The sequence below is a fragment of the Chelonoidis abingdonii genome, chromosome 5 (assembly GCF_003597395.2).
Source record: "Chelonoidis abingdonii isolate Lonesome George chromosome 5, CheloAbing_2.0, whole genome shotgun sequence".
In the NCBI taxonomy this organism is placed as follows: Eukaryota; Metazoa; Chordata; order Testudines; family Testudinidae; genus Chelonoidis; species Chelonoidis abingdonii.
In genome coordinates, this window is record NC_133773.1 from 62,936,766 (window position 1) to 62,961,970 (window position 25,205).

At 44.2% G+C, this 25,205-nt stretch overlaps 1 protein-coding gene across 1 annotated transcript in view; it reads right to left on the minus strand.

Annotated features, from left to right (window-relative positions):
- The window catches only part of DCHS2 (dachsous cadherin-related 2), a 224,657-nt gene extending 201,718 nt beyond the window's left edge, over positions 1–22,939 (minus strand). The window contains exon 1 of the mRNA XM_032779109.1: positions 20,721–22,939. Within this exon, the coding sequence (XP_032635000.1) occupies positions 20,721–22,565 (1,845 nt within the window). The 5' untranslated portion in view covers positions 22,566–22,939. The remainder of the gene's footprint in view (positions 1–20,720) is intronic.
- Positions 22,940–25,205: the final 2,266 nt, after the last annotated feature.

Sequence of the window (25,205 nt, forward strand, 5' to 3'; positions counted from 1 at the left end):
GATTGAAAATGGACACTGACTGGATGCTAAAGAAAGTATGCTACATAAACCTTCAGAAAAATAAAGAAATTAAAGACACTTCCAGATTTTCATTTGAATGTTTGCCATTGGTGTTCTATGTTTTCACTGACCAATATTTTAATTGTATCCTAGTATCCTTAACAGAAAAGAATCACACCAGAAGACTGAAACTTCACACACCATCTTATCAAGCGCTAAGAACACATTTACTTGCTCCATTAATACTTTTTCAGTGAAGTCACTACTCTCATCAAGATTACAGATTGCAGTGGGTATGCACTGCCAAACTGACCTGCCTGAACAAATCTTTGGGCTTTTCTTCTTCTATGCCCCGATCCAAAGCTCACTGAAGTCAACAGAAAGGTTCCCATTAGAGCCAGCCAAAAAATACCAATTGTCTTCTGTAAGAAATGTAATTTATTTTCCCATGCAAATTTTTTGGATTTGACAGATAACCAAAACTGAAATTTTTCAATTTTCAATATTTTTTTTCAGAAAGCCAATTTTTAGCCACTCCCAGTCCCTATTCAAGCCCAAAATGATGGTGTTAAGTTTGCAAATGAATTGTAGCTCATCAGTTCCTCTTTGAAGTCTGTTTTTGACATTTTGTTGTTGAAGAAAGGCTACTTTTAAAGCTGTTATTAAGTGTCCGGGGAGACTGAAATGTTCTCCCACTGGCTTTTGTATGTTACCATTCCTGATGTCTGATTTGTGTCCATTTATCCTTCTATGTAGAGACTGTCCAGTTTGGACAATGTACATGGCAGAGGGGCATTGCTGGCACATGATGGCATATACCGCATTAGTAGATGTGCAGTGAATAAGCCCTCTGATGGTGTGGTTTGGTCCTATGATTGTGTTGATAGAGTAGATATGGGAACAGAGAAGGCAAAGGGGTTTGTTACAGGGATTGGTTCCTGGTTTAGTGTTTCTGTGGTGTGTAGTTGCTGGTGAATATTTGCTTCAGGTTCAGAGGCCGTCCGTAGGCGAGGACTGGCCTGCCTCCCAAGGCCTGTGGGTGTGGGGGATCATTTTCCAGTACAAGTTGTAGATCACTGATGATGCGCTGGAGAGGTTTTAGCTGGGGGCTGGACGTGATGGCCAGTAGTGTTCTCCTATTTCCTCGTTGGGTCTGTCCTGTAGTAGGTGACTTCTGGGTACACGTCTCGCTCTGTCAACCTGTTTCCTCACTTGCCCAGATGGGTACTGCAGTTTAAAGAATGCTTGACAGAGATCTTATAGATCGGGGTCAGCAATCTTTCAGAAGCGGTGTGCCAAGTCTTCATTTATTCACTCTAATTTAAGGTTTTGCGTGCCAGTAATACATTTTAACATTTTTAGGTTTCTCTCTAGAAGTCTACATTATAGAACTAAATTATTGTTGTACGTAAACAAGGTTTTTAAAATGTTTAAGAAGTTTCATTTAAAATTAAATTAAAATGCAGATCTTATCAGTTTACTGCTGTGGTTCTTAACCTGGGGTCCATGCACCCCCTTGGGGTGCGAGATGCCCTTTCTGGGGGTGCAAGACATGAGAGATTTATTTCAAAGGTAAATTATCAAAAACACAAATTAAGCACAGGCACATAAGTGCAACTACTTTGTTTCATCAAACCTATGTATTTATTAACATTACACATTTTTTAACTATTACTGTAATATACAAAGTTAAGTTTTTAAGCTAACTGTGGTATAATTTTTGATAAGAGGTGCAAGAACATATTTTAAGAACTCCAGATCAGCAGGAGGCTGAGCGGGGTCAGGTGTAGTGTATTAAATTGCTCCCCCTAGGAATGTGCTACTTACGGTATACTACTTATGGCTGCCAGTCCTGATGCTCTGAGCGGCATGGTAAGTGGATGGGGAACAGGGGTGGTTGGCTAGGCATGGTAGTCCTGGGGGGCCTGTCAGGGGTTAGAGGTGTGGATAGGGTCGGGGCAGTCAGGGGACAGGGAGTGGGGGGGTTGGGTCCCAGTGGGGCAGATAGGGGTGGGGAGTCCTGGGAGGGGGCATTCAGGAGACAAGGAACAGGGAGGTTGGATGGGTGAGAGGTTCTGAGGGGAGCAGTCAGGAGACAAGGAGCAGGGGGCAGGAAGTAGGAAGGAGAGGATAGTGGGAGGGCAGTTTGGAGAGACACAGCTTTCCCTACCTGGGTGTAGTGAATTAAATTTCTCCCCGGAGGAATGTGCTACTTACGGCTGCCAGTCCTGGTGCTCCACAAATAGCGCATTCCTACAGGGAGAAATTTAATACACTACACCCATGGACAGAACCCGGTCTAGGGTTCCGTCTGCTAGCTCCTGCCAGCCAAGATCCCAGCTGCCAGCCCTGCTCAGCCCACTACTGTTCACCCAGGCCGGCAGCAGCTGAGCGGGGGCGGCAGCCGGGACCGCAGGTTGCCGACCTCTGTTATAGATGTAAGCAGAGTCAGAATGAGCTCTCCCCTGACATCTGGCAGTGAGCTGTGGAAAAGGACTTCAGGAGCTTATCTCATTTGCATGGGCACACCCACCCTGCCTAGCATGATGGACTGCTTGCCCAAATGGTCACTTTGGCTGCTGTGGGATCCCCAGTCTCTTTATTATTGGGGCAGGAGTAATAAAGGGTTGCTATCCTGGTTTTATGACTGAGGGACTCACCCTCACCTAAGTAGCACTCACCAGGCAAAGTACATGGGTTCTAAACCCCTGTGAATTGAGAGAGGCTGGGAACAGGTATTTGTGCCCAATAGTGTGGGCCCCTAACACCACTTTTACTCCTACTCTCTCCAGTGTGCAGTAACAGAGCTAATATTTACTCCACTAGAGATCTTGTTACGTGCTACAGAGCTAAAATCCACTGATACCTGGGTCTAAGCATTAGACCTACTTTTGGATAGTGGTGCACTGGCATTGAGTGTCCTCTACTACCAGCTAAAGTCACTGTAAGAGCCGAGATCTGTGTTAAGTAGGGGGCTGAAAACAAATTGGCGAGCAGCTAGTGGAGGGGAGCTGATAGAGAGGCATGGCGAGTGCAGCAGATAGCAGGGTGGCTGGCAGAGCAGCTAGTGGAAAGGAGAGGAGAGCAGGGCAGCTGGCAGAGAGATGCAGCTGGCAGTGAAGACTGTGGCAGAACCCCATGGCGAGGTGTGGCAATCAGCCCTCAACCTGAGTGTGATGTCCCTCCTTTCCTTCCTCCGCTTCCATCCAGGCTTGGTGGTAAACTCTGCAGAGGAACTTCTGAACTCTTGGGGTTGCACTGACCAAGGTCAGAAACTGTGGGGGTGTGACTGTTGGGCTGCTGGATTTAAGACCCCGAGGGGAAAAGGACGCTGTCAAACTTACTTGGGGGTGGGGCTTTTGCTCATGATTTGTGTTATGAATCCTGTTTGTGGTGTTTTTCCAACACAATTCTACCTTGTTTCCCTCCTTTATTAAAAGAATTTTGCTACACTCAGACTCCGTGCTTGTGAGAGGGAAAGTATTGCCTCTTGGAGGTGCCTGGGGGGGGGTGGTATGTAACCCAGGTCAATTGGGTGGGGGCTCAAGCCAGTTTTGCATTATGTTATTGAAATGGAACACCTAGATACTGAACCCAGCCCTTGTTAGTGCCAACTCTGATTACATAGGCTTTTGTCTCTATCTGAGGGATTGGAGCAAATGCAGTTGTATCTTAGGGCTTATCTGTAGACAATGAATCGTGTAATGTGTCCTGGATGGAAGCTGGAGTCATGTAAGTATAGCAGTCCATAGGTTTCCGGTATAAAGTGGTGTTTATGTGACCATCACTTATTTGCACTGTAGTGTCCAGGAAGTGGATCTCTTGCATGGATTGGTCCAGGCTGAGGTTGATGGTGGGGTGGAAGTTGTTGAAATCCAGGTGGAATTCTCCAAAGGCCTCCTTCCCATGGGTCTACATGATGAAGATGTCATCAAATGTAGCGCAAGTAGGGGAGGGCTGCTAAAGAATGAGAGCTGAGGAAGCATTGTTCTAAGTCAGCTGACCTACAATTCATTTGCAAACTTAACACCATCAGTTTGGGCTTGAATGGGGACTAGGAGTGGCTGGCTCACTATAAAAGCAATTTTCCCTCTCTTGGTATTGACACCTCCTCATCAATTATTGGGAGTGGACCACATCCAATCTGACTGAATTGGCCTTCTTAACACTGCTTCTCCACTTGTAAGAAGAACAAGAGTACCTGTGGCACCTTAGAGACTAACAAATTTATTTCAGCATGAGCTTTCGTGAGCTACAACCCACTTCTTCGGATGCACAGAATGGAACACACAGACAGGAAATATTTATACATACAGAGACCATGAAAAAGTGGAAGTATGCATACCAACAGGAAGAGTCTAATTAATTGAGATGAGCTATCATCAGCAGAAGAAAAAATACTTTTGAAGTGATAATTAAGATGACCCACAGAAGGTGTGAGGAGAACTTAACATAGGGAAATGGATTCAATTAGTGTAATGACCCAACCATTCCCAGTCTCTGTTTAAGCCTGAGTTAATTGTATCTAATTTGCATATTAATTCGAGTTCAGCAGTCTCTCTTTGGAGTCTGTTTTTGAAGTTTTTTTGTTGCAAAATTGCCACCTTCAAGTCTGTCACTGAGTGGTTAGAGAGGTTGAAGTGTTCTCCCACTGGTTTTTGAATGTTATGATTCCTGATGTCAGATTTGTGTCCATTTATTCTTTTGCGTAGAGACTGTCCAGTTTGGCCAATGTACATGGCAGAGGGGCATTGCTGGCACATGATGGCATATATCACGTTGGTAGATGTGCAGGTGAACGAGCCCCTGATGGCGTGGCTGATGTGATTAGGTCCTATGATGGTGTCACTTGAATAGATATGTGGACAGAGCTGGCATCGGGCTTTGTTGCAAGGATAGGTTCCTGGGTTAGTGTTTATGTTGTAAGGTAACTCCCTTCTCTTCATACGTCAGTATATTTATGCCTGCATCCGTAATTTTCACTCCATACATCTGAAAAAGTGGGTCTTTTATCCACGAAAGCTTGTGCCCAAATAAATCTGTTAGTCTTTAAGGTGCCACAGGACTTCTGGTTGTTTTACTGCATTTTTAGTATTCAATCAGAGCTTTATATAGTCACCAAAAGTGCTTTCATGCAAGTCAAATGTTTGAGACTGGCTCTGAAATTATTACAATAAGGAACACAAATTAATTGCACTGAAACACAACATAAAGTCTTCATTAATTGAATTCCTTTTCTGTCCTTAATAAATCTTCAAAAGAAGTCACTTAAATATTACTCTCATTAAAAGAATATACAGAAAGTAAATTCACTCCAAAATTAAAAGAGGTATTGAAGAAAAGGTATTACCATAAAGTATTTTTTCTTGTAATTATAGAACCAGTTACAGCACAGCAGGTAGTAAGATCCTGCATGGATTTTGAGAGACATTGCCTGCCTGTCCGTTAAGCTCTGAGCATAGAGCAGCCATAAAATATCACTGTCTGCTAAAGCCACATATTTTATGGATTACAAGAAGGTATGTGCAGTCATGAAAGTGATTTTATTGCCATAGAGCTATTATTCTTCATAGGGACTCCACTGACTGATTTCTGGAGAGCTGAAGAATACCAACATGAATTTAGAAATCCAGAATATGAATTATATAAATTGCTATAAACTAAGAATTAAACTAAATACAGTGTTCAAATAAATACCAACAGTACAAACGAGATGAACAAATAAATAATGTTTAGTTATAATTATATATTAACCAATAACTTCTGTACTGTCTAGTTTTCAAGCAAGTGGAGTTGTCTGGTTTGTGGTTTCCCCTCCCCTATTTACAATCAAGTTAGAGTTTTAAAAGATTACAACCACATTAAGCATACCACCAGCAAAGTCTACTTAACTCTAGACAACTTTTTGAAAATGTAGAAAGTGAAGTCGGACTGGATAGTTCTAGAGACTGGTAATAGGATGCAAAGGCCTTTTATTTTTCTGGGGGCTGGCTGGAGAGGTTTGTCTCAACACTAGCCCAGGTTGATAATGATCTGTCAGCTTTTGACTGCTGTTTAAGACCTACGTGAAATAAGTTCGCAGTTCAATTCTTAGCTATTACAATTTGCATTAGTTGGACAGAACTGAATACATTAAAGAACTAACCTCTCATCTCCCCAGCTCAGTGCTGAGAGAGACAGATGAAAGAAATATGTACTGCTGAAGCCTGTACTGTTCTGTGCAATGGCTAAAGGGAGGATTTCAGTCACCAAACCCAGCAATCTGACACCTTCCAGAAGCACTAAACATCCTTTTTTGTAAGGGAAAAAAAACATACAGAATATTAAAATACAAGTCTTTTAAAAATCTACCCTTTCCATTAGTGGCTGTTGGAAATATGTACATTTTATGTAAGAACAAGCATCTCTATTACTGTGTCTTCTATTTATATTTAATACATAAAACATGAACAAATCCAAAGTCCTGCAGATGCTCCTTGGTTTTAAACATACTTATATTGTATTCCAAATATATTTCCTGAAAATCCAGAGGCCTTTCCCTATTCAGTACATTAAAAATGGATATTTTCTGTAATATGCTATTGCGGCTTTATATGAAATCCTTTCTTGCTGAGATGTGCATTCCACAGCCAAAAAAGTACAATCGCATCTCAGAGATTTTGTTATTCCATATGCCTCAGTTTTGAAGAAACAACATTAACTTAAAAGCTCTAAAAAGTGAGCTACAATAATTCTCTTATGGACCTTAAAAGTGCAAACTGTTCCAGCAGCAAAATCTTATGGGTTCAGATAATCTGACAGATAAAGCACATGATCTTTAGCTTCTGGACTTTCATAGAGACTAACGTTTTGTTCTAAAAACAATAAGTATATTTTCTTTATTCAATTCTTAGAAGAAAATAATCTTTAGCACAGAACTACTGTGTGTGATTGACAGTAATTTGTCACAATTTGTGTTCTCTTCAAGCTAATGTTAAATATAATTTGTTATACCTTTCATATGCTCCATGTTTTTTGCAATATACAGCTACACTATAAACTACAATCTGATCCTTCAGTGGGAACCAATTCAGGCACTGTGGCCCAATTAAAAGGTATTTAGGTACTTCTGTCAATGGGATTTTGGCTCATGAGTGCCTAAATCCCTTTTGAAAATGAGACTTAGGCTCAAAATTAATCAATCATTGGAACACTAAAAGCATCAATACTTACATACCTTTAAAAATCTGGGCCTATATGCCAAACAGCCACACAGTGCACTATATTGTACAACACAATATACTAAAGTAGATACATTAACTATTTTATGCTGAACTTCAACAAGTTACTAGAGATCCTGGACTTTGTTGCAGTCACCAGCACACTCTATCCCTGGATAGTGTGATAGGGAGCATTATACCAATGTATGAAAATCCTTTGATGGTACAGATTGAACCTCTCTAACTGGCACTCCCTGGTCCGGCAACATCCATGGTCTGGCATAGGAAGGAATGCATTGAGAATTTGAAAGTAGAAGGCTTGGGTGAAAGTGATCATGAAATCATAGAGTTTCCAATTCTAAGGAAGGGTAGAAGGGAGTACAGCAAAACAGAGACAATGGATTTCAGGAAGACGGATTCTGGTACACTCAGAGAGCTGATAGGTAAGGTCCCATGGGATCAAGACTGAGGGGAAAAACAACTGAGGAGAGTAGGCAGTTTTACAAAGTGACACTATTAAGGGCCCAAAAGCAAGCTATTCTGCTGGGTAGGAAAGATAGAAAATGTGGCAAAAGACCCTACTTCTTAACCCGAGATCTTGCATGTCTAAAAATAAAAAGAGTCATATAAAAATGAAACTAGGAAGATTACAAAGGATGAATATAGGCAACAACACAGGAATCAGGCAAGATTAAAGGCAAAGGCACAAAGAGCTCAAACTAGCTATAGAATAAAAGAAAACAGACCATTTTATCAATACAATATAAGCAGAGAAGACCAGGACTGTAGGCCACTGCTCATGAGGATGAGAAACAGTAACAGGAAACTGTTGCATAGAAAGTGCTTATTAAGTTTGCATACATACCAAATGGAGGTTGCAAACTGCTTTGAGGAAGGGTCATAATTCAAAAATGATCTGGACAAACTGAGAAATGGTGAGTAAACTGATGAAGTTCAATAAAGACAAATGCAAAGTGCTCACTTAGAGAAGACAATCAGTTTCACACATACAGAATGAAAGGACTGTCTAGAAGGAGTATGGCAGAAAAATCTAGGGATATATGGACCACAGCTAAATATAGTCAACAGAGTGAACTGTTGAAAAAATCAAATTATTCTGAGCATTAACAGGTGTGTAAACAAGACACGAAAGTCATTCTTCTGCTCTACTCTGTGTTTAGGCTCAATTGAGTATTGGTCCAGTTCTGGCACCGATTTCAAGAAAGATGTGGAGAAACTGGAGAGGGTCCAGAGAAGACAACAAGAATGATTAAAGGTCTTCAGAACATGACTACGAAGGAAGGCTGAAACATTGGGTTGTTTATTTGGAAAGAGAAGACTGAGAGGGGACACGTAGTCAGTTTTAGTATCTAAAAGGTGTCATCGAGGAGGAGAAACTTGTTCACCTTAGCCTCTAATTATAGAACAAGAAGCAATGGGCTTAACTGCAACAAGGGAATTTAGGTGGGCATTAGAAAAAGTCCTCAGGGTGGTTAACACTGGAATAAATGGCTAGGAGGTGTGAATCTCCATCTATCATAAGCATAAATCCAATTCTGAACCTTAGCGTCCAAAATTGGTGCCTAATAAATCCTCTAAGTAATTACAGCTTAGATCTGATACGCTGCACAGCCAAAAAATTCCACTGTTTGCTCACTCTGTCTCCCAAACCTTCCTGGGGACCCTAAGACTCAGATGCCCTAGTCTACACACAAGGAAATAACCACTTCCTTCCCTTCTTACTCCTCCAGAACTTCCGCTGGATCACTAGGAGATTTCCTGCTTCATCCTGAACACAACCCAGAGAGATTAAAGTGTCTCTCCCCTCACAAGACTATGCACATTCAACATAGTCAATCTAACACAGAGATTTCCCCTCCCTTCGTTCCTTAGCCTACAAGAAAAACTCAAACAGGTTTTAAAAAAGCTTTATATAAAAAGAAAAGAAAGAATAGAACTTTCTCTGATCAAGTTGACAATATACAGGGTCAATTGCTAAAGAAAAATGAATAAACAGCCTATTCAAAAGATATACAATTTAGACATCAGCAACTACACACATGTAAATACAAAAAAACCAATAGAGCTTACTGTCTTTCTACCTTTGTACTTACAACTTGGAAACAGAAGATTACAGAACTTGAAGAAGAAAGTTCACTCTCAGAGCCACAGCACAGACAGAACACAGACAAAACACACCCAAAAATTCCCTCCGGAGCTGAAAAACCAGTTTCCTGATTAGTCCTCTGGTCAGGTGTTTGGTTCCCTTTGTTAACCCTTTACAGGCAAAAGAAACATTAACCCTTAGCTATCTGTTTATGACACCATCTCTGGAGATATTTAAGAGTAGGTTAGATAAATGTCTATTAGGGATGATCTAGACAGTATTTGGTCCTGCCATGAGGGCAGGGGACTGGACTCGATGACCTCTCGAGGTCCCTTCCAGTCCTAGAGTCTATGAATCTATGAATAAGCACAACTCCATGGGTGCTCCCGGGCTGGAGCACCCACAGGGAAAAATTAGTGGGTGCGGAGCATCCACTGATGTCAAGCTCCCCCCTCCCTCAGCCCACGGTCTCACGCTCACTAACTCCTCCTCCTCCTTCCCAGTACTTCCAAAGCACCACAACAGCTGATTTGCAGTATTCAAGCTCCGGAAGGGAGGAGGACCTGGGGCCAATGGCTGGGACCCTGGATAGGAGCTCACATCCAGGACGCCAAGTGGCAGCAGGACCCCTGGGTGGAGGCCACGCTGGGCCCAAAGCCTGGGCTTGCTGCAGCACCCCTGCACCTCTACTTCCCACGCTCATGGAGACCCGCTGGCACTCTGCATCGACCTCCCGTGCTTTGGCAAATTCTCTGGTTCGGTCAGGTCCTGAGGGTGCCGGACTAGAGAGGTTCAACCTGTACAGGGTTGAGGTTGTGGTTTCTAGGCCACACCCACCTTACAAGTTACACCAACATAGGAAACATAGCCAAGGGAAAAGGGAGTATGACTGGGTTATCCATACCCCAGCAAGCTCTGGCTGCCAATTGTTCCGCTGAGGTCAATGGCATCTGGTACAAATTAGAGCAGTCTGCAGCTTCTAATTTACACCTAGAAAACAGGCAGGCACAGAGCCACCCCAGCATTATGGAAAGTGCAAAGGTGGTATATACCATTCCTTTGTTGCACTGTGCACTAAGCTACAGTCCAGGATCTGGGCTTTAATCACCTATACTATACACTACTATATTATGAAAACACACACACAGCACCAATACCTTCTCACCTTATTCACACAAAACTCCCATTTAAGTCAACTGACATTTTGAATGAGTAAGGAAAAAAAGATTTAGCAAGCAGAATCTCCTGTACTAAAAAATGCATATGCTGTGTTAGATATTTGAAAATATCACTGCATATAGGAAAAATCTTATAAATATTTAATTTGAATGTGTGAAGATGATATACTAGACAATGAAACACTTACCAAGCACACAGACTATACAGCGTACACAAATAATTCTCTCTTCCACTCAGATACCGAGAGCATCTCAATGTATCTTATAAAATCACCAAGAGTGCTTGTGCTATTGTACAGGGCATAGTTTAGAATACAATATACAATACATTATATAATGCACCTTTCTACTGTATAGTTTCTCTCTTACTCTAAATCATACACTAAACATACATCTACAACATATATTGAAACCTATACACTGCATAATAAAAACAATGTTCTACTGTTATACAGTACCCAGTTTCCAGGCAAACAATCAGTTTACCTTATACTGCACCACACTGATGGAAGGGAACATTTGGGCAAAGGTAATGAGGAAACATCTACCTTTAAAAAAACAAAGGTCTCACAGGATTTTAAAGTCCGTTTAGAGCAGACAAGACTTTACTTCTTAAAATCTCATTAAAAAGATGTTCACACAATGTGACACTAGCAGACTAGGGGCAAGCTCATGCCTGAGCCCCAGGCCAATTCGCTAGTATTTTATTATAGATCAAAGTGATTGTTCAATATAGGAGTGTATTTGGTGTTTAAACTTCATGAAAATGAGTGGGATGTTACTTACATAGTTCTCACCTATCTGTATCCCAATATAATGTAGCAAACACTTATATTGTATATACTCGTGTAACTAAATAACCCATCAAATGAGAAAGAAGCTTTGTGAAATGCAAATGAAGACCTTTTAACAGAAAAGTGCTAATTTCAAAGCAAGTGGTCATTGTGTCTGATGATCAGAGATTAAAGACTCTGAATGTATTCCTCACTCTCCATCAACGGAAAAGCCAATATGGGTAGCAACCCTGTCAGCTTGTTTTCTATGAGAAAATGCGATAAGTATGGATTCAAGAAAAGACCCTGAATCTCTGGACTATTTGGACTCTTATAGGAAAGTGTACCAGATGCAAAGCCGAGATCCCCAGAGACAATCTGGGTACCCTAAAAAGACTTTTGGAACACTGGCAGTTTATTACATCACTGCCACTATTTGCAATTACAAACTGTGACTCACTGTGCATATATTTTAACAGCTTTAACCTCTCAATAACTCTCACTTCCTTTTCTCAGGTAATAAACAGTTAGTTAACCACAGAATTGGCTACCAGTATTGTCTTTGGTATAAGACCTACAGTATCAATTCATCTGGGGTAACTGACTGGCCTCTTGCAACTGAAAGCAACCTAAATGTGATGTGGGTTTTGGTGTAAGTAACCAGGTTGTCTATGTGGCAAGATAAACTGGAGTGTCTAAGGCAACTGTTTATGACTCTATGGTAAGATTGGTATAGTGATCCAAGAGTTCACATTTGTCACTGACTTGGTGAAATCTAATTATAGAACACACCGTTACTTTGGTATGTCTGCTGTGTTTTCTGACTGTCTGCCCTGAGATAAGCACCTTGAGTCATGAGCTACTCTGGACATTGTGATGCACAGTAAAATGCATAGTGACCAAATGGTCTACTTCAGAAGGATGATAAGTCAATTCATCCTATCAGCGCCCAGAAAACTAGGTATTTCACACCTGATTCTTTAACTACACCGCCATTCAAAGCCACTACTGTTACTGCACCAATATAATAATGTTACACTGACTTTTATTCAGAGCACTTACTGATATTAATCCTAAAACATTTTTAAATAATACATTTTAATATTACAACTAAAACATTTATATAGTACTGTAAACATTCATAGAACCTAAAATATAACACTGTCTCTTCCTTGAAGAGTTTACATGACAAATTTATGTCAGAATTTGATTTACTGGTCTTGCTACAGGTTGAAACATTTCTCTTTGCAAAATCGCATCAGGACAATGTTTTGCATCAAAATGATTCAAAGGACAGTTACTAGGTACATTTTAGGATACAAAATATATTATGTTCTTAATGCACCAGAAAATGGATCCTAGTGTCAGATATGCAGAAGAGCACTTAAACAGAATTAAATTAAATGAAAATTTACAGGTCAAATTTCAGCCTGTTGTTATGAAAGAGAAATGTTAATATTCCCCACACAGAGTCAGCAAAGACTAAAAACACTGACAGATCCTTGACTATAGTGGCATGTCAGTTAATACTGTATTGCTGACACATACCACACTAAAATTCTATAAGCAGCACTACAATGGATACTGAAAAGCATTCATAATCATTCAAAAAAGTTTCAAAATAAAGTTGACTGATTTAAACCTACATTAGCAAAGAAATTTAGAGCCAAGACTTCCACTGATTCCTCAAAGCACTACACTATGATTAGCAGCTCAGAAGAGAGCTAGTTTGTCATCACCCATGAGACTGAGGCCCATAGAATTGTAGGAGAGTACTTTGCAACTTATCCATTTATGTTAACACTGAATGCATATGGTATGATTCTGCAGCGTGTATTATTCAGTCTAAAGCTATTCAGCACAAATCATTACAGGGCAAATCCAACCCACAGCCCAAGTAACCAAGTTGGCACTGGAGTGAAACATGGGCACAGACAGGGAGGAATCCTCACCACCAGACTCAGAGGTCTGCAGGCTCTTCTACGAGATCCTCTTTGGCACACGAAGGGGGGGGAATTGTGAGGAACTCTACAGAGGCAGATCCTCCGGCTTCATCCCATCCCAAGCCTCCCCCTGTGCACTGACACACAGGAATTGCCAGAGTGGAGATTCATGCTGTGTAGAAAGCGCACCCTCCCATGCTACCTCTACCATTATATATGGTGATTAAAAATAAAATAAAAATAAAAGAAGAGGCCTGTGCAATAGGCAACAGAACTATGGATGCTGTGCTATTATCACCTCTGACCCACTTTACCCTTATCACACTTACCCTTCAAGCTGGACAGGAAACAGTTTTCCTGGCCCACAAATAACTCAGAGTTTAAATTTTTTGCCCCATCTTGAATCAAGATGAAAAGTCTAAATTTTTAAAATTATTAAAAAAACTGAACTGTTTGTTTTCAGTCAATCAGAACATTTTGTTTTAATAATTCTGAAGTGTTTTGTTTGGATTTCAGCTTTTAAAAAATCTTTTCCAGTCTAACTAATGTAAATATTGAAACAAAAAGTCATTTTGAACTGGAAAACTGACTTTGAAACTTTTTCCCCCCCTCAGCATTTTTACCAAATTGGGAAATTTGTCAAACCCAACCCAGTTCCAGGCAGAGTGGATTTGATTTAAATCGAATTGATTTAAATCAAATCATTTAAATCATAATTGAAATCACTAGTTAGGAAGACTTGATTTAATCATGGATTTCTACATAAAAGTGTATTCTTGTTGGCTGTTATAACCTTAATACATATTCTTCACAACTCAGAGACAGATGTAGGTTTCATTTAGAAGGTACACACTATACATTTTTAAGTGATTTATTCTGAAAACTTTTCAGATTAGTTTTTCAGCTATATCAGAAAATGAATGATTGGTCATTTCATTTACCAAAGGTAATTGGAGCAGATACTTATGAAGACATTGGGAGGTAAACTATCTCCAGTTCTACAGGTTAATCATTAATATTTGGAGGATTTGCTTTCCATGCTGTATTAAGAGGAGAATATTACCAGACAGACATTTAAATTGTTTTATTTAACTGAAACAACATTATGTCTTCTAGAATTTTTTCTTCAATTTTAACAAAACAAGCATATGAATTTTTGAATTTAGTTAAACATTCAAGTTCTTTAAAATCAGGTTTGTTTTTGTTAAAGTTGTTTTTAACTAAAGTAGTTAAATTATTTTTTTTAAATAAAAATTAAATTGACGATGTCAGCCAGCTCAACATGAGAAACTTAAAATATTGGCTTCTGCAGCTAACTCAGTCTTCTTCAACTTCATTTTCCCCTTTTTTCCAGAATCTGGAAAAGAAAAACAAGCTTTCCTGCTTTTTCAGGTCCCAAACGATTTCTCAATTTGGAATGAATTAGTCCAAAGGAAGAAAATATTCTTTCTACACCAGCAGAAAAATCTACTGCTGTTAAAAGTGAGATTGTCACTTCAACAGTCTCTGAATCCAAGGGCTTAAGTGACTTCTACTTGTTCACTGGTTTGACTTTCTTTAAAGCATCATCAGCAAGCATATTTCTTGAATGGTTCTTATTCCCAAACTGGGTCTCTTTTACACCCTGCTGCCATTATAGGTTTTCCCTCTTAGTGAGAGAATTGTATGACAGATCTCAAATCAATGAAGGCTACACTCAGAAAGACCTTAAGACTTCAGAAATATGCTGCTCAAACAGTTTCACTTTTGTGTCTACTGCCTGTCCCTCCCTTCTCACATTGATCTCCAGACTTCTTCTCCTTGTCCAGATGTATTCCATCCCCAACTATCTTCTATTCACTGAACTTTTTGAAACTTTGCACTTTTAGAGAGAGGTAAGGATTGACTCTGTGTACACAGATTTGCAGAGGGACAATAGGGTTGAGGTATGTTATTTCTCACCTCTATATATTATTTATTTTAAAACATTTTTGCTGTCAACAAGCACGTTATCTCTGGAGACACAAATCCATAGTTTGAAAACTGCAAAACTAGACTTCCAGACTGAGCACTGAGTCTCATTGGGTAGATAGAAAGATTAAACTAAATAATCTATACAGAAGCCCCTGGAACTCCATAAAATTGGGTCCCTAATCCATGAACTACTGGAACCTATACCTGACCAGTTCTGTGGATAAACCCCTTGCAGCTTAGACAAAAGCCATGGAAGATACCAATCCCAGGATCATTTCCTGGTATCTGGCTCTATTCCTTCACTGTATGCCATTAGGTTGGCAGTAGCACACTAGAATGCTAATTCATTTTCACATGCTGGGTGAGGAGTGGGGTATCACTTGTGTTGTGGGCCGTATATTTGTCAGACCAAGTAGGAGAAGGTGCAGGGGCATTATCTAGTCCCAGTATACAAAAAGAGTTTATTCCAACTTCCCAGTTCCTTGTCCTGGACTCCTGTGAAAAGGAAAGAGCTATAAAAAAAAAAATCTCTACTGGAGACACACAAGGGGAAGAGTATTTGGGGGGAGAAAAGGCAGGTCTTTTCACCCAGGCTCTAAGGGCTCAATTGATGGCAAGGCTGAGTGGAGCACTGTTTTGGGATGGCTGGTATTCCGCTTGCTTGTTTGTTTTTAATGTAAACACTTTTTGCTTATGTTACCTAGTTTCATTTACAGAGTTTCACCTTCTTCTCTGAGCTCATCTTGTTGTCTGTTGCTATTTTTTGTTTCTGCTTTGTCCTCATCTCACCAGTAAACAGTGAGTTTAAGAGAAGTGTGCTTATAAACCATAACGGCTTGCGTGTAGTAGCACAACAATTTTAAAAAAAACCTACAAAATTTATAACTAACAAATTTACTCTCTGCATTTCAATGCATACTCTTCCCCTCTACTTCACAACATCCAATAACCCATTCACTTCTGTTTGGTTCGCCTCCACACACACACACACACACACACACACACTCCCTTTTAAGGATATTTCTGTTTGTTTAGATTTCAGGTGGTGATTCCAAATTATTCAAATCTAGTTGTTTTTCTCAGTGATGCAGTCATTATGCTGTCAGCTTCTTTGAACTGATAACTTCTTATCTCAGCTACTGCATATAAATTCAGTTTATTTTCCAGAAAATACTTTGTCTCTCACTGAGCAGCAGGGATATTGTAAGGACAGGTCAGATTGATCTATGTGTTTATGCAGTAACTGTTGCATTGCAGTTAATAGCTGACTTGCATCTCTCTAACCTTCCTGAGTGCTTGCTGAACACCACATTGGTCAGAAACAATATCAAACCAAGAGATGAAGCAACTGTTTCTACTAAATTAGCTAGGTTTGCAAGAAAATCTGCGCGAATAAAATGAATCAGTATGAATAAAATTTTAAATTTTTCTCATTGCTCCTGAGACTGCACTTAAAGTATAGGCAATGGCATTTTCCCATGGTGGTCCGCACTGGAGCACTGAAAGCATACATTGTTTCCACATGAGAGGGGCAGTTCATTCAAGCTATGGATATTTGTAAAACCAGTGAAACTAATCAAATGCAGATTTAGGTGCAGAGTGATCCAGTACCGTCCACACGACTAGTCTACCAGACATCATTTCCAACAAGAAAAAAATAGAAATGAAGAAAACCCAAACAGCAGTAAAATTTCTTGTCAGGCAAAAATTCTTGACCACATCTTGTCATTTGGATACAGATGAAAACCATGTCCAGTATTTACCAACCTTACTAGATTTATAGTAGGGTAGTAGAGCAGAGCAACTACTGGCAAGATCTAGAACACAGCTCTTTGTTACCAATCATCAGTTTAGTGGGGAGAAAGTAAGAGGTTTCTATACTTTACCCATCTGGGTTGAAAAATCTACTCCTCATCATTGCAGAGTGGGAAGATTTCCCTGATGAACAAAGGGGTTTAAACTATCATTTCTGCAGAATTTAAATTTTCATTTTAAAAAGGTTTTTAGCTCCCACAGTTGTGAACGAAAGGTAAACCAATGCAGAGCATCATTCATTATTATGCAGATTGCTTCAGTCCGTTTCTGCTGCTAACAAGTTTGCCAAGCAGCAGTAAAGCGAAATTAACAAAATTCTTCACTTAACAAAATTCTACTCAGAACCATGGAAGCAGCAAGGACACAATTAATAATGATGTCAGTTTCATGCAGGTTCTTGGTAAAGTTATGAGCAGTAACAAAGCCAGATACTGGGCTTATAGGTCCCAAGAAAATGGCTAGAGGAGGAGTGGAAAAACAGAGACTTTTTCCCTCCCCATCATTAATTGCAGCTGAAAACCTCTGGGAGAGCAGTTACCACAAAATAGCCCTATCCTCCTCAAGACAGCCAGGAGGCTCTGGAGGGGTGCGAAAGAGAGGGGGGGGGGAAAGCTTTTTCACTCATCCAATTGTCCAAGCCACTGACCTGAAGCTTCACAATTTATTAGACATATGCAAAGCGATGAGAAAAATGTAGCCCTCAGCTAGAATGCAGGGTCAACACCCATGTACAAATCCCAACACCCTCCCCATTCCTAGCAGCTGGAAGTGTCTGAACTTTAGCGGGGCATTCCACCAGCACCTTGCTGTTGGGCTCCAACCTTATCTTTTGTGTGTATGTATATTACATTTCTTTTGGTCTCCATTCCTCCTTGAGGATAGTAATATATACTTGACTAAATCAATCCTACATGTCAGGAATAATCAGTTCCTACTGTAGACTGAGGCCACATCAATTTAAAAAACAACTTTCCTTCAGCACCATGGACTGCTGGCTGCAATCCTCCTCACTATTGCTACCACTTGGCAACCCTAATGAGGCTGAAGTATCTGACTAGCAGCAGATGAACTCCTCAAATGGTTTTGCCAGCTCTTCTATTTGCTTCTCAAAGCAGAAGCCAGCAGGAAACTTATCATGTGACCTGTAACCAGGAAGGAGTTTGAGCGGAAGAAGTTTTTGGTTTTAAAGGTCACTATCTTCAATAAAGAGCTGGTTGCAGCACACTTGAATGCTAATATGAGCTAACCGTTTAAAACACAAACTGCATTTTAAAACATAGTTTTTATAAGCCAAAACTCCCAAAAACCAATGGTGACATGGATATTTTGAAAATAACAGCCTTGCAAAATTCTACTCAACACACTGGCAGAGGAGTAGTAGTTTGACAAGCAAGTAAAACATCTTTTAAAAAAAATTAGCATTAACCATCATGGCAAAGGGTCAGTGAACCGACCTTGTTCATTGGCAGATAAACTTTTATGCTCATTATTCCTTTTTCCTTCATTTCAGTTCCCTCAGAGTCATGCTGTCCGGCTCCTTCAAGAGATACAAATTAAATCTTTTAAAAAACACTTCACAAAACCCAATACAATAAATACACCGTTTAGTTCAGCCCTATTGAGGCTAGCTCTTATCATTGAATAGGGGCTCAAAATGTTGTAAAATGATGTATTTGGTGGCATCACCGCAGAGCAGAAGCCAAGCAGCATAACTATGGAGGAGCTGAAATGAAGACCACCAGAGAATAAATCTAGTTTCAAGTCAGTTATGTGTTGAATGCCAACCAATTGCCCTTGCTATTCAAGAGCACTCGCCATCTATAAAAACAAAATGCATCAATTAATTGCAGTGCTTAAACACATTGTGGACACTACTGAAGACAAATAATACATTTCTGTAACTTTTTACAAGGGTTGTAGTTCATATTAAAATGAACACAATTAAAGCTATAAAGCTGCAAAATACTTCATCACTTTGTTGACAGAAAGCACACATGAGAAAATCTATCATTCATGCGATCCATACGCTACAACTAGGATTTAATTGGAAGCATATCTCCATGGTAAAGAGACCAGACACTAGGAAAAACCCCACAATGCTCTGGAACAAAAAGATTCCACTAGCAGAAATATGGTGTGAATAAACCCTGGTTGGAACATACAAAGCTAAGAAAAAATATACTTACTGTGAGCTTCCCTTCCTGTTTTGTTTTGTTTTTACCTGCTATGGCTCCAGTTAGAGTCCAAATCACTATCAGCAGTTTATTCTGAATTTTTGAGGATTTGGTGGGGGGTTTTTTAGTTGCATCCTATGGACTAGATCCTACAGACACTTACAGAGATGAGTTATTTTACTCATGTGAGCAGCCCTACTGAAAACCATGTAAGATGTTATTCACCCAAATATGTGTTTGCAGGTTCAGGCCCTAAAGTTGGGACATATTTTACTGCATCCATGTTGAAAAACTAGCCAACTCTGTGTTTGCATACTGTACAAAATAAACACTAAGATTTGTGCAAAAATAACTCATTGCCCCACTTTCAGTTTGTTCATCTTGTACCAACACAACCAGAACTACACAAACATCTTGAAGCCATGACTGTCAAAAAGTGGTTCTATTATACCATATGTAGCAAATGGTAATGCAAAGCCTGGAGAATACTATGGAAAAGAAAGAACACTATGTATCCCCTGGATCTGTGGAATGTTTAGAAGAACAGTTTGGGACCAGAAAGGCTTTTCCCCCAGAGAAACCACAAAGAGCACAAAAAACTATTGTTCTTCTGAGGACCAAAGTTTGCATCACTCATATGGAATGGTTACAGGGTTCTGCTCACATGACAAAACCCACAGCCTGCTGTACAGTCTCAAGAGATCCTTATGCTTTTCTTTGGCTCCACAGAAGACCAACTTCAATAGAATTGTGCTCCCTTGGATCTCTGTGGCTAGTCCATTCCTCCAGAAACCCCTTTGTATGAAAGAAAAAGCAGATACACAGTGAAGTTAATATTGATTGTCAGGGTTAACTCTGCTATGGAATCCATGTATGGTGGAGGATAACAGACACTCCATAATTCTACAGCACATCTTCAATGGTACTTGGCAAAAGGAGTGTACCATGCTGCAGATGCCCCTTTTCTATGTTTCTTGCATAATAATCTGTAGGAGTTTTCCAGAGAAGCCTAGGAAGGGAGGATTTTGGAAGGGGTGTGTGAATGTCCTTGGTTTCACCCAAATCAACATGACCTACCAGTTTTAAACATGTGACCGTGTTTGCAAAAAGGAAATTATTTCTTTGGCTTCCTTCTTACAATTAACTAATGAGAGAAGCAGGAAGAGAATTGTGATGCCTTACAATCAAAAGGAGTGCAATGTTTTGAAACCAGAAGCCCGTGGAGGAGAATGTTGTGATTTGGGAGTGACCACGGTGAAGCTGACAGTATAGGAGTTCAGATACTCTCTGGCAACCTTGCCTCGGGGTCACAACAGGTGAGGTTTAATACATCGGCCATAATGTGAGCCCGATACAGACCCTACCAAGGCGGCTTGCTGCCCCGATGCCACCCCAGCAGGGCTGCTCCCTGTTCCCACATAAGGAGGAAGCTGTTACAGGCCCGAGCACAGCCGGAGAACAAACCCAAGTGTCTCGGGAGAAGAGGCTTAACGAACCCCGAGACTCCCCACTTCCTCCCGCCGCAGCAGAGCTGCCCAGCGGGTCTCTCCCCCCGCCCGCGGTGCCCAGCGCGGTTACCTGTAGCAGGCAGTGCCCGGGCCCCGCGTGCTCGGCCAGGCTGGCGCTGTAGACCTGCTGCTCGAAGACCGGCTCGTTGTCGTTGGCGTCCTCCACCCGGACGCTCACCAGGCAGGAGGCGGAGAGCGGCGGCTCCCCCAGGTCCCGCGCCACCACCCGGAGCTCCAGCGCCGACTCCCGCTCGCGGTCCAGGCTGCGCCGGGTGCTGATCACGCCGCTCAGCGGGTCGATGTGGAAGAGCTCAAGGCCCGGAGCCGCCTCCAGGGCGTAGCGCACCTGGGCGTTGGGAGAGCCGGGCTCGTCGGCGTCCGAGGCGCTGAGCCGCATCACGGCGGTGCCGGGGGAGGCGGCCTCGGAGACGGCGGCGCTGTAGCGGGGCTGCGGGAAGGCGGGCGGCTGGTCATTGATGTCGGCGATGCGGAGCAGCAGCGTCTCGTGGGCGGAGAGCGGCGGGGAGCCGCCGTCGGTGGCCGCCAGGCGCAGCTCGTACAGGTCGCGGCTCTCGCGGTCCAGCGGCCCCTCCACGCAGAGGAAATAGAGGCCGGCGGTGCCGCCGGGCCGCAGGGCGAAGGTCCCGTCCCCGCCCTGCAGCCTCAGGCCGAGCTCGTCCCCGGCCTCGTCGCGGTCCGAGACGGAGACGCGCGCCACGTAGTCCCCCGGCCGCGCGGCCTCGGAGAGGCGGGCGCCGCCGCCCTCGGTCAGGTAGAGCACGCGGATGGCCGGGCTATTGTCGTTCACGTCCAGCACCGCGACGGAGACCAGCGCGCTGCCCACCTCGGGCTCGGCGCCGCCGTCCCGCGCCTGCACGATGACGCGGTGCAGCGCGCGGGCCTCGCGGTCCAGCGGGCGGTTGACGCGCAGCAGCCCGGTCCGCTCCTCCACGGCGAAGTAGGCGGCGGGGTCGCTCTGGCGGCGGTTGATGAGGTAGCGCACCTCGCCGTTGGCGCCCAGGTCCGGGTCGGTGGCCAGCAGGCGGCAGACGGCGGTGCCCGGCGCCGCGTCCTCCCGCACGCGGGCCCGGTACTCGCGCTGGCTGAAGGCGGGCGCGTTGTCGTTCTCGTCCAGCACCCGGATCTCCACCCGCAGGCGGCCGCTCAGCCGCGGGCTGCCCCCGTCCCAGGCCTCGATCAGCAGCCGGTGCGAGTCCGCCCGCTCCCGGTCCAGCCGCCGCAGCAGCACCAGGTCCAGCGGCTCCGGGGGGGAGCCGTAGCGCAGCCGGAAGAGCGGCGCCGCCGCCTCCTGCCCGTCGGCCAGCAGCGTGTAGCTCTGGGTGCCGAAGCTGCCAGCGTCTGGGTCCCGGGCGCCCGGGAGGCGGAAGGCGGTGCCGGGGGGGCTGAGCTCGGAGACGTTGAGCCGCAGCGAGTCCCGCGGGAAGCGGGGCGGATGGTCGTTCACGTCGGTGACCGCGATCTCCACCTGCACCATCTCCCCGCGCAGCGTGGCCGCCACGAAGCTGTAGCGCGCCCTCCGCTCCCGGTCCAGGCGCCGCGCCGTGTGTATGAGGCCGGTGTCGGGCTGCACGTGGAAATCCGCCAGCACCGCCGACTCGCCGCTCCCCTCCGACAAGAAGAAGCCGCCCGGCTGCCCGTCGCCCGGGGGCAGCCCGGCCCGGATGTCCCCGACCAACGTGTCCGCCGGGAGCCCCTCATCCACCGCCAGGCTGAGGTTGTACAGCTGGGCTGAGCAGCCCCCCGCCGCGCACAGCCACAGGGGCACGAGCAGCGCCGGTAGCCCGGCCCCGGACGCCCCGAGGCCCCCGCGTCTCCTGCTCCCCTGGGGGAGAGGCCGCTCCTGCTGCCTCTGGCACCTGCTGCTCGCCCTCGGGGGCAGCGGTCGCTGCCCCATTCTCCGCTGCTCCCGCCCCCTTCTTCTCAAGCGAGAGCCGCTGATCTCCCCGCAGCCGGGGGAATCCAAGCACCGGGTGCTCCCCAGACACCGCCTCGCAGCCCAGTGCAATGACACGGGGATCGCTTCTAATTCAGCATCGTAAGGGGTTTATTTACAGTCCTGCGGCTCAGCCGGGGGCCCCTCGCCGCGCACACACTGCCGCAGCCTGTGCGCTCCTCCACCAGCGCTGCCGGATGCTTCCTTTTCGCTCTCACCTCCTTTATTTCTTTGGCATCTGCGCCGCGCTCCGCTGGCCTCACCGGCCGCTTCCCCCCGCCGCAGTCAGGTGCATTATTCCTGTTGCTAGAGCAATAGGAAATCCTCTAAAGCACACACACACACACACACACACACCCCCGCCAGAGTTGTGCGAGGAATAACAAGTGTGTGAGGGAGGCGGGAGGGGACAGCTTCCTGGCTGCTGCTGCAGCTGATACGCCTGCTCAGCCTGCTACCCACAATGTCTCAGGAGTAGCAGAGCTGCAAACACACACCCTCCTAGTCTTCCCATGTGACTCGGCTCTCGGACAAGGGTAGACGCAGCTCCTACGGATAGCTGGAGCAAGCACTGCAGCAGGGAGGTGTCCCCTTCTCTCTGGCTGGGAAGCGAGAAGCTGGGAAGGACAGTACACCAGCCAGATCCTGCTAACCTGAATCTAGCGTTAGAGGAGACATGCAGGCCCCCGATCAAGTGATCCATGCAAAGTAGTGATTTAGGATCCGAGAGAGAGAGTGAGTTTTATCCACATTTATCTTGAATAACCCTATAGATCAGACACAGGAATAATCACTGGTGATACAATTGGGTAGGATAAATTGTACCAAAAGAAGAGCTGTTTAGCTTGTGGGGTTAATATAAAGGATAAAATGAGTAAGTACACACAGGGATGTGAAACCACATTAATTCTGTCTGTGCAACTATTAAATAATGTGATGGAAAACAAGCTTCTTGCAGAGCCACCAGGACAGAGGCAGAAGGGGCTGACTTTGGGCTCTCATTTTCAACAAAGTCAAAACAAAGGTAGACTGGAGGTTCTTAAAATGCAGAAAATTGACAATCTGGCAGACATTCCCGTCTCCTGCCTTAATAATTTCAATGCAGTGAAGTTTTCGTGGAGATTGTAACACTCCAGACTGTGGATTGCTAATGAGCTAGCATTTTTATAGAGTCTTTCACCCAAGTGGAGGCTCTCTAGACCTCATACTCTCTGGCGTGTACTTCAGGAGGTGAGGGCCGCTTTGCTGCCTGCTGCTCGGGCTTACCTCGACCGGGTCCTACGAGAGGGCACGCCCCGCCCACCTTCCACCCCGGCCCCGTGGACATTTTTATACGGCCCCTACCCCGTCGAGCCAATCGGCCCCCTCACCCTTTCACTGCCAGCCGGCTGCACAATGTGCAGCCGGTTCTGTTCCAGACCGCACCACAGAAACATCTGTACACACGCGTGCTCCACACCCTTCACTACTTCACCCTCGCGTCCTGCCCCGATACCAAATGGCGGGACCTTCTGCCACCTCTCGAGGGTGAGAAGCCCCGGTGGGCCAGCTTGTACTCTTCCCTGGTCCCGCGGCCCGCTGGAGATGTCAGTTGGCGGCTCCTTCATGGGGCCGTGAGTCACGGGTCTGTTACTTGGCGAGCGGTTCCACCCCTGTCCCCAACACCTGCCCTTTCTGTGGTGAGAAGGGAGACCTTGCGCACTATTTATATGGAGTGCGCCAGGTTGCAGCCCCAGTTCCGGCTCCTCTGAATATCTGCTTTCTCTGGTTGCACCTTTCCCCGGACTTTTATCTACGCACTCCCATCCGTGGCCCCACGAAGTCGTGGATCTCCTTCTCAACCTCCCCTTGCCCTGCCAAACTAGCCATCTACAGCACCAGGGAGAGGAGGTTTGGCTGATGGGATTTCTTGCAACTGTGGGCCTATTTTCCGCTCCTCTGTCTGTTCACGCATCTGAGCGGAGTTCCTCTGGGCGGCATCCACTGGCTCCCTTGACGCCTTCGAGGAGCAGTGGGCATTATCTGGGGTTCTCTGCTCGGTGTCTCCATCGGGTTCCCTTTGTTTAGCCCTGTGACCTCACTCCCGCTCCTGCTTTTTTTCATTAGTTGTCCCGCGGAATTACTTGGTGTTCTAGACCTGTGGATCTTCCCCTTAGGCTTGAGGGAGGTCCTTTAGAAGTGGGCGGGCTTTGCCCACCCACCCCTGGGATGCCAATAGGACCCAAGTGGAACCCAAAGCACTTCACAAATTTTATTAAATAATTATACAAAGCCATTAGATGGATAAAATTGCAGATATAGTCCCCATAGTTAGGATCTCAGCCTCCTTTTCAATGATTCATGTAAACAATATTGTACTAATTTATTTATGAAATTCCTAGAAGGGGAAGCCACACAAAGGTCTAAGGTAAATATAGTGTAATAATATATCAAAAAAAGTGCAAACCACATGAGGAGCAAATATATTCCCTAGGTAGGCAGTTATGGTGACACCTTACGAGCCCAGAGGATAGGCACGTTAGAAGGATGATACATTTCCTTGGCTTTCTACTCATACAAATAAATCACTACATTTTTGTGAATCCTGCAGTTGATCAGACT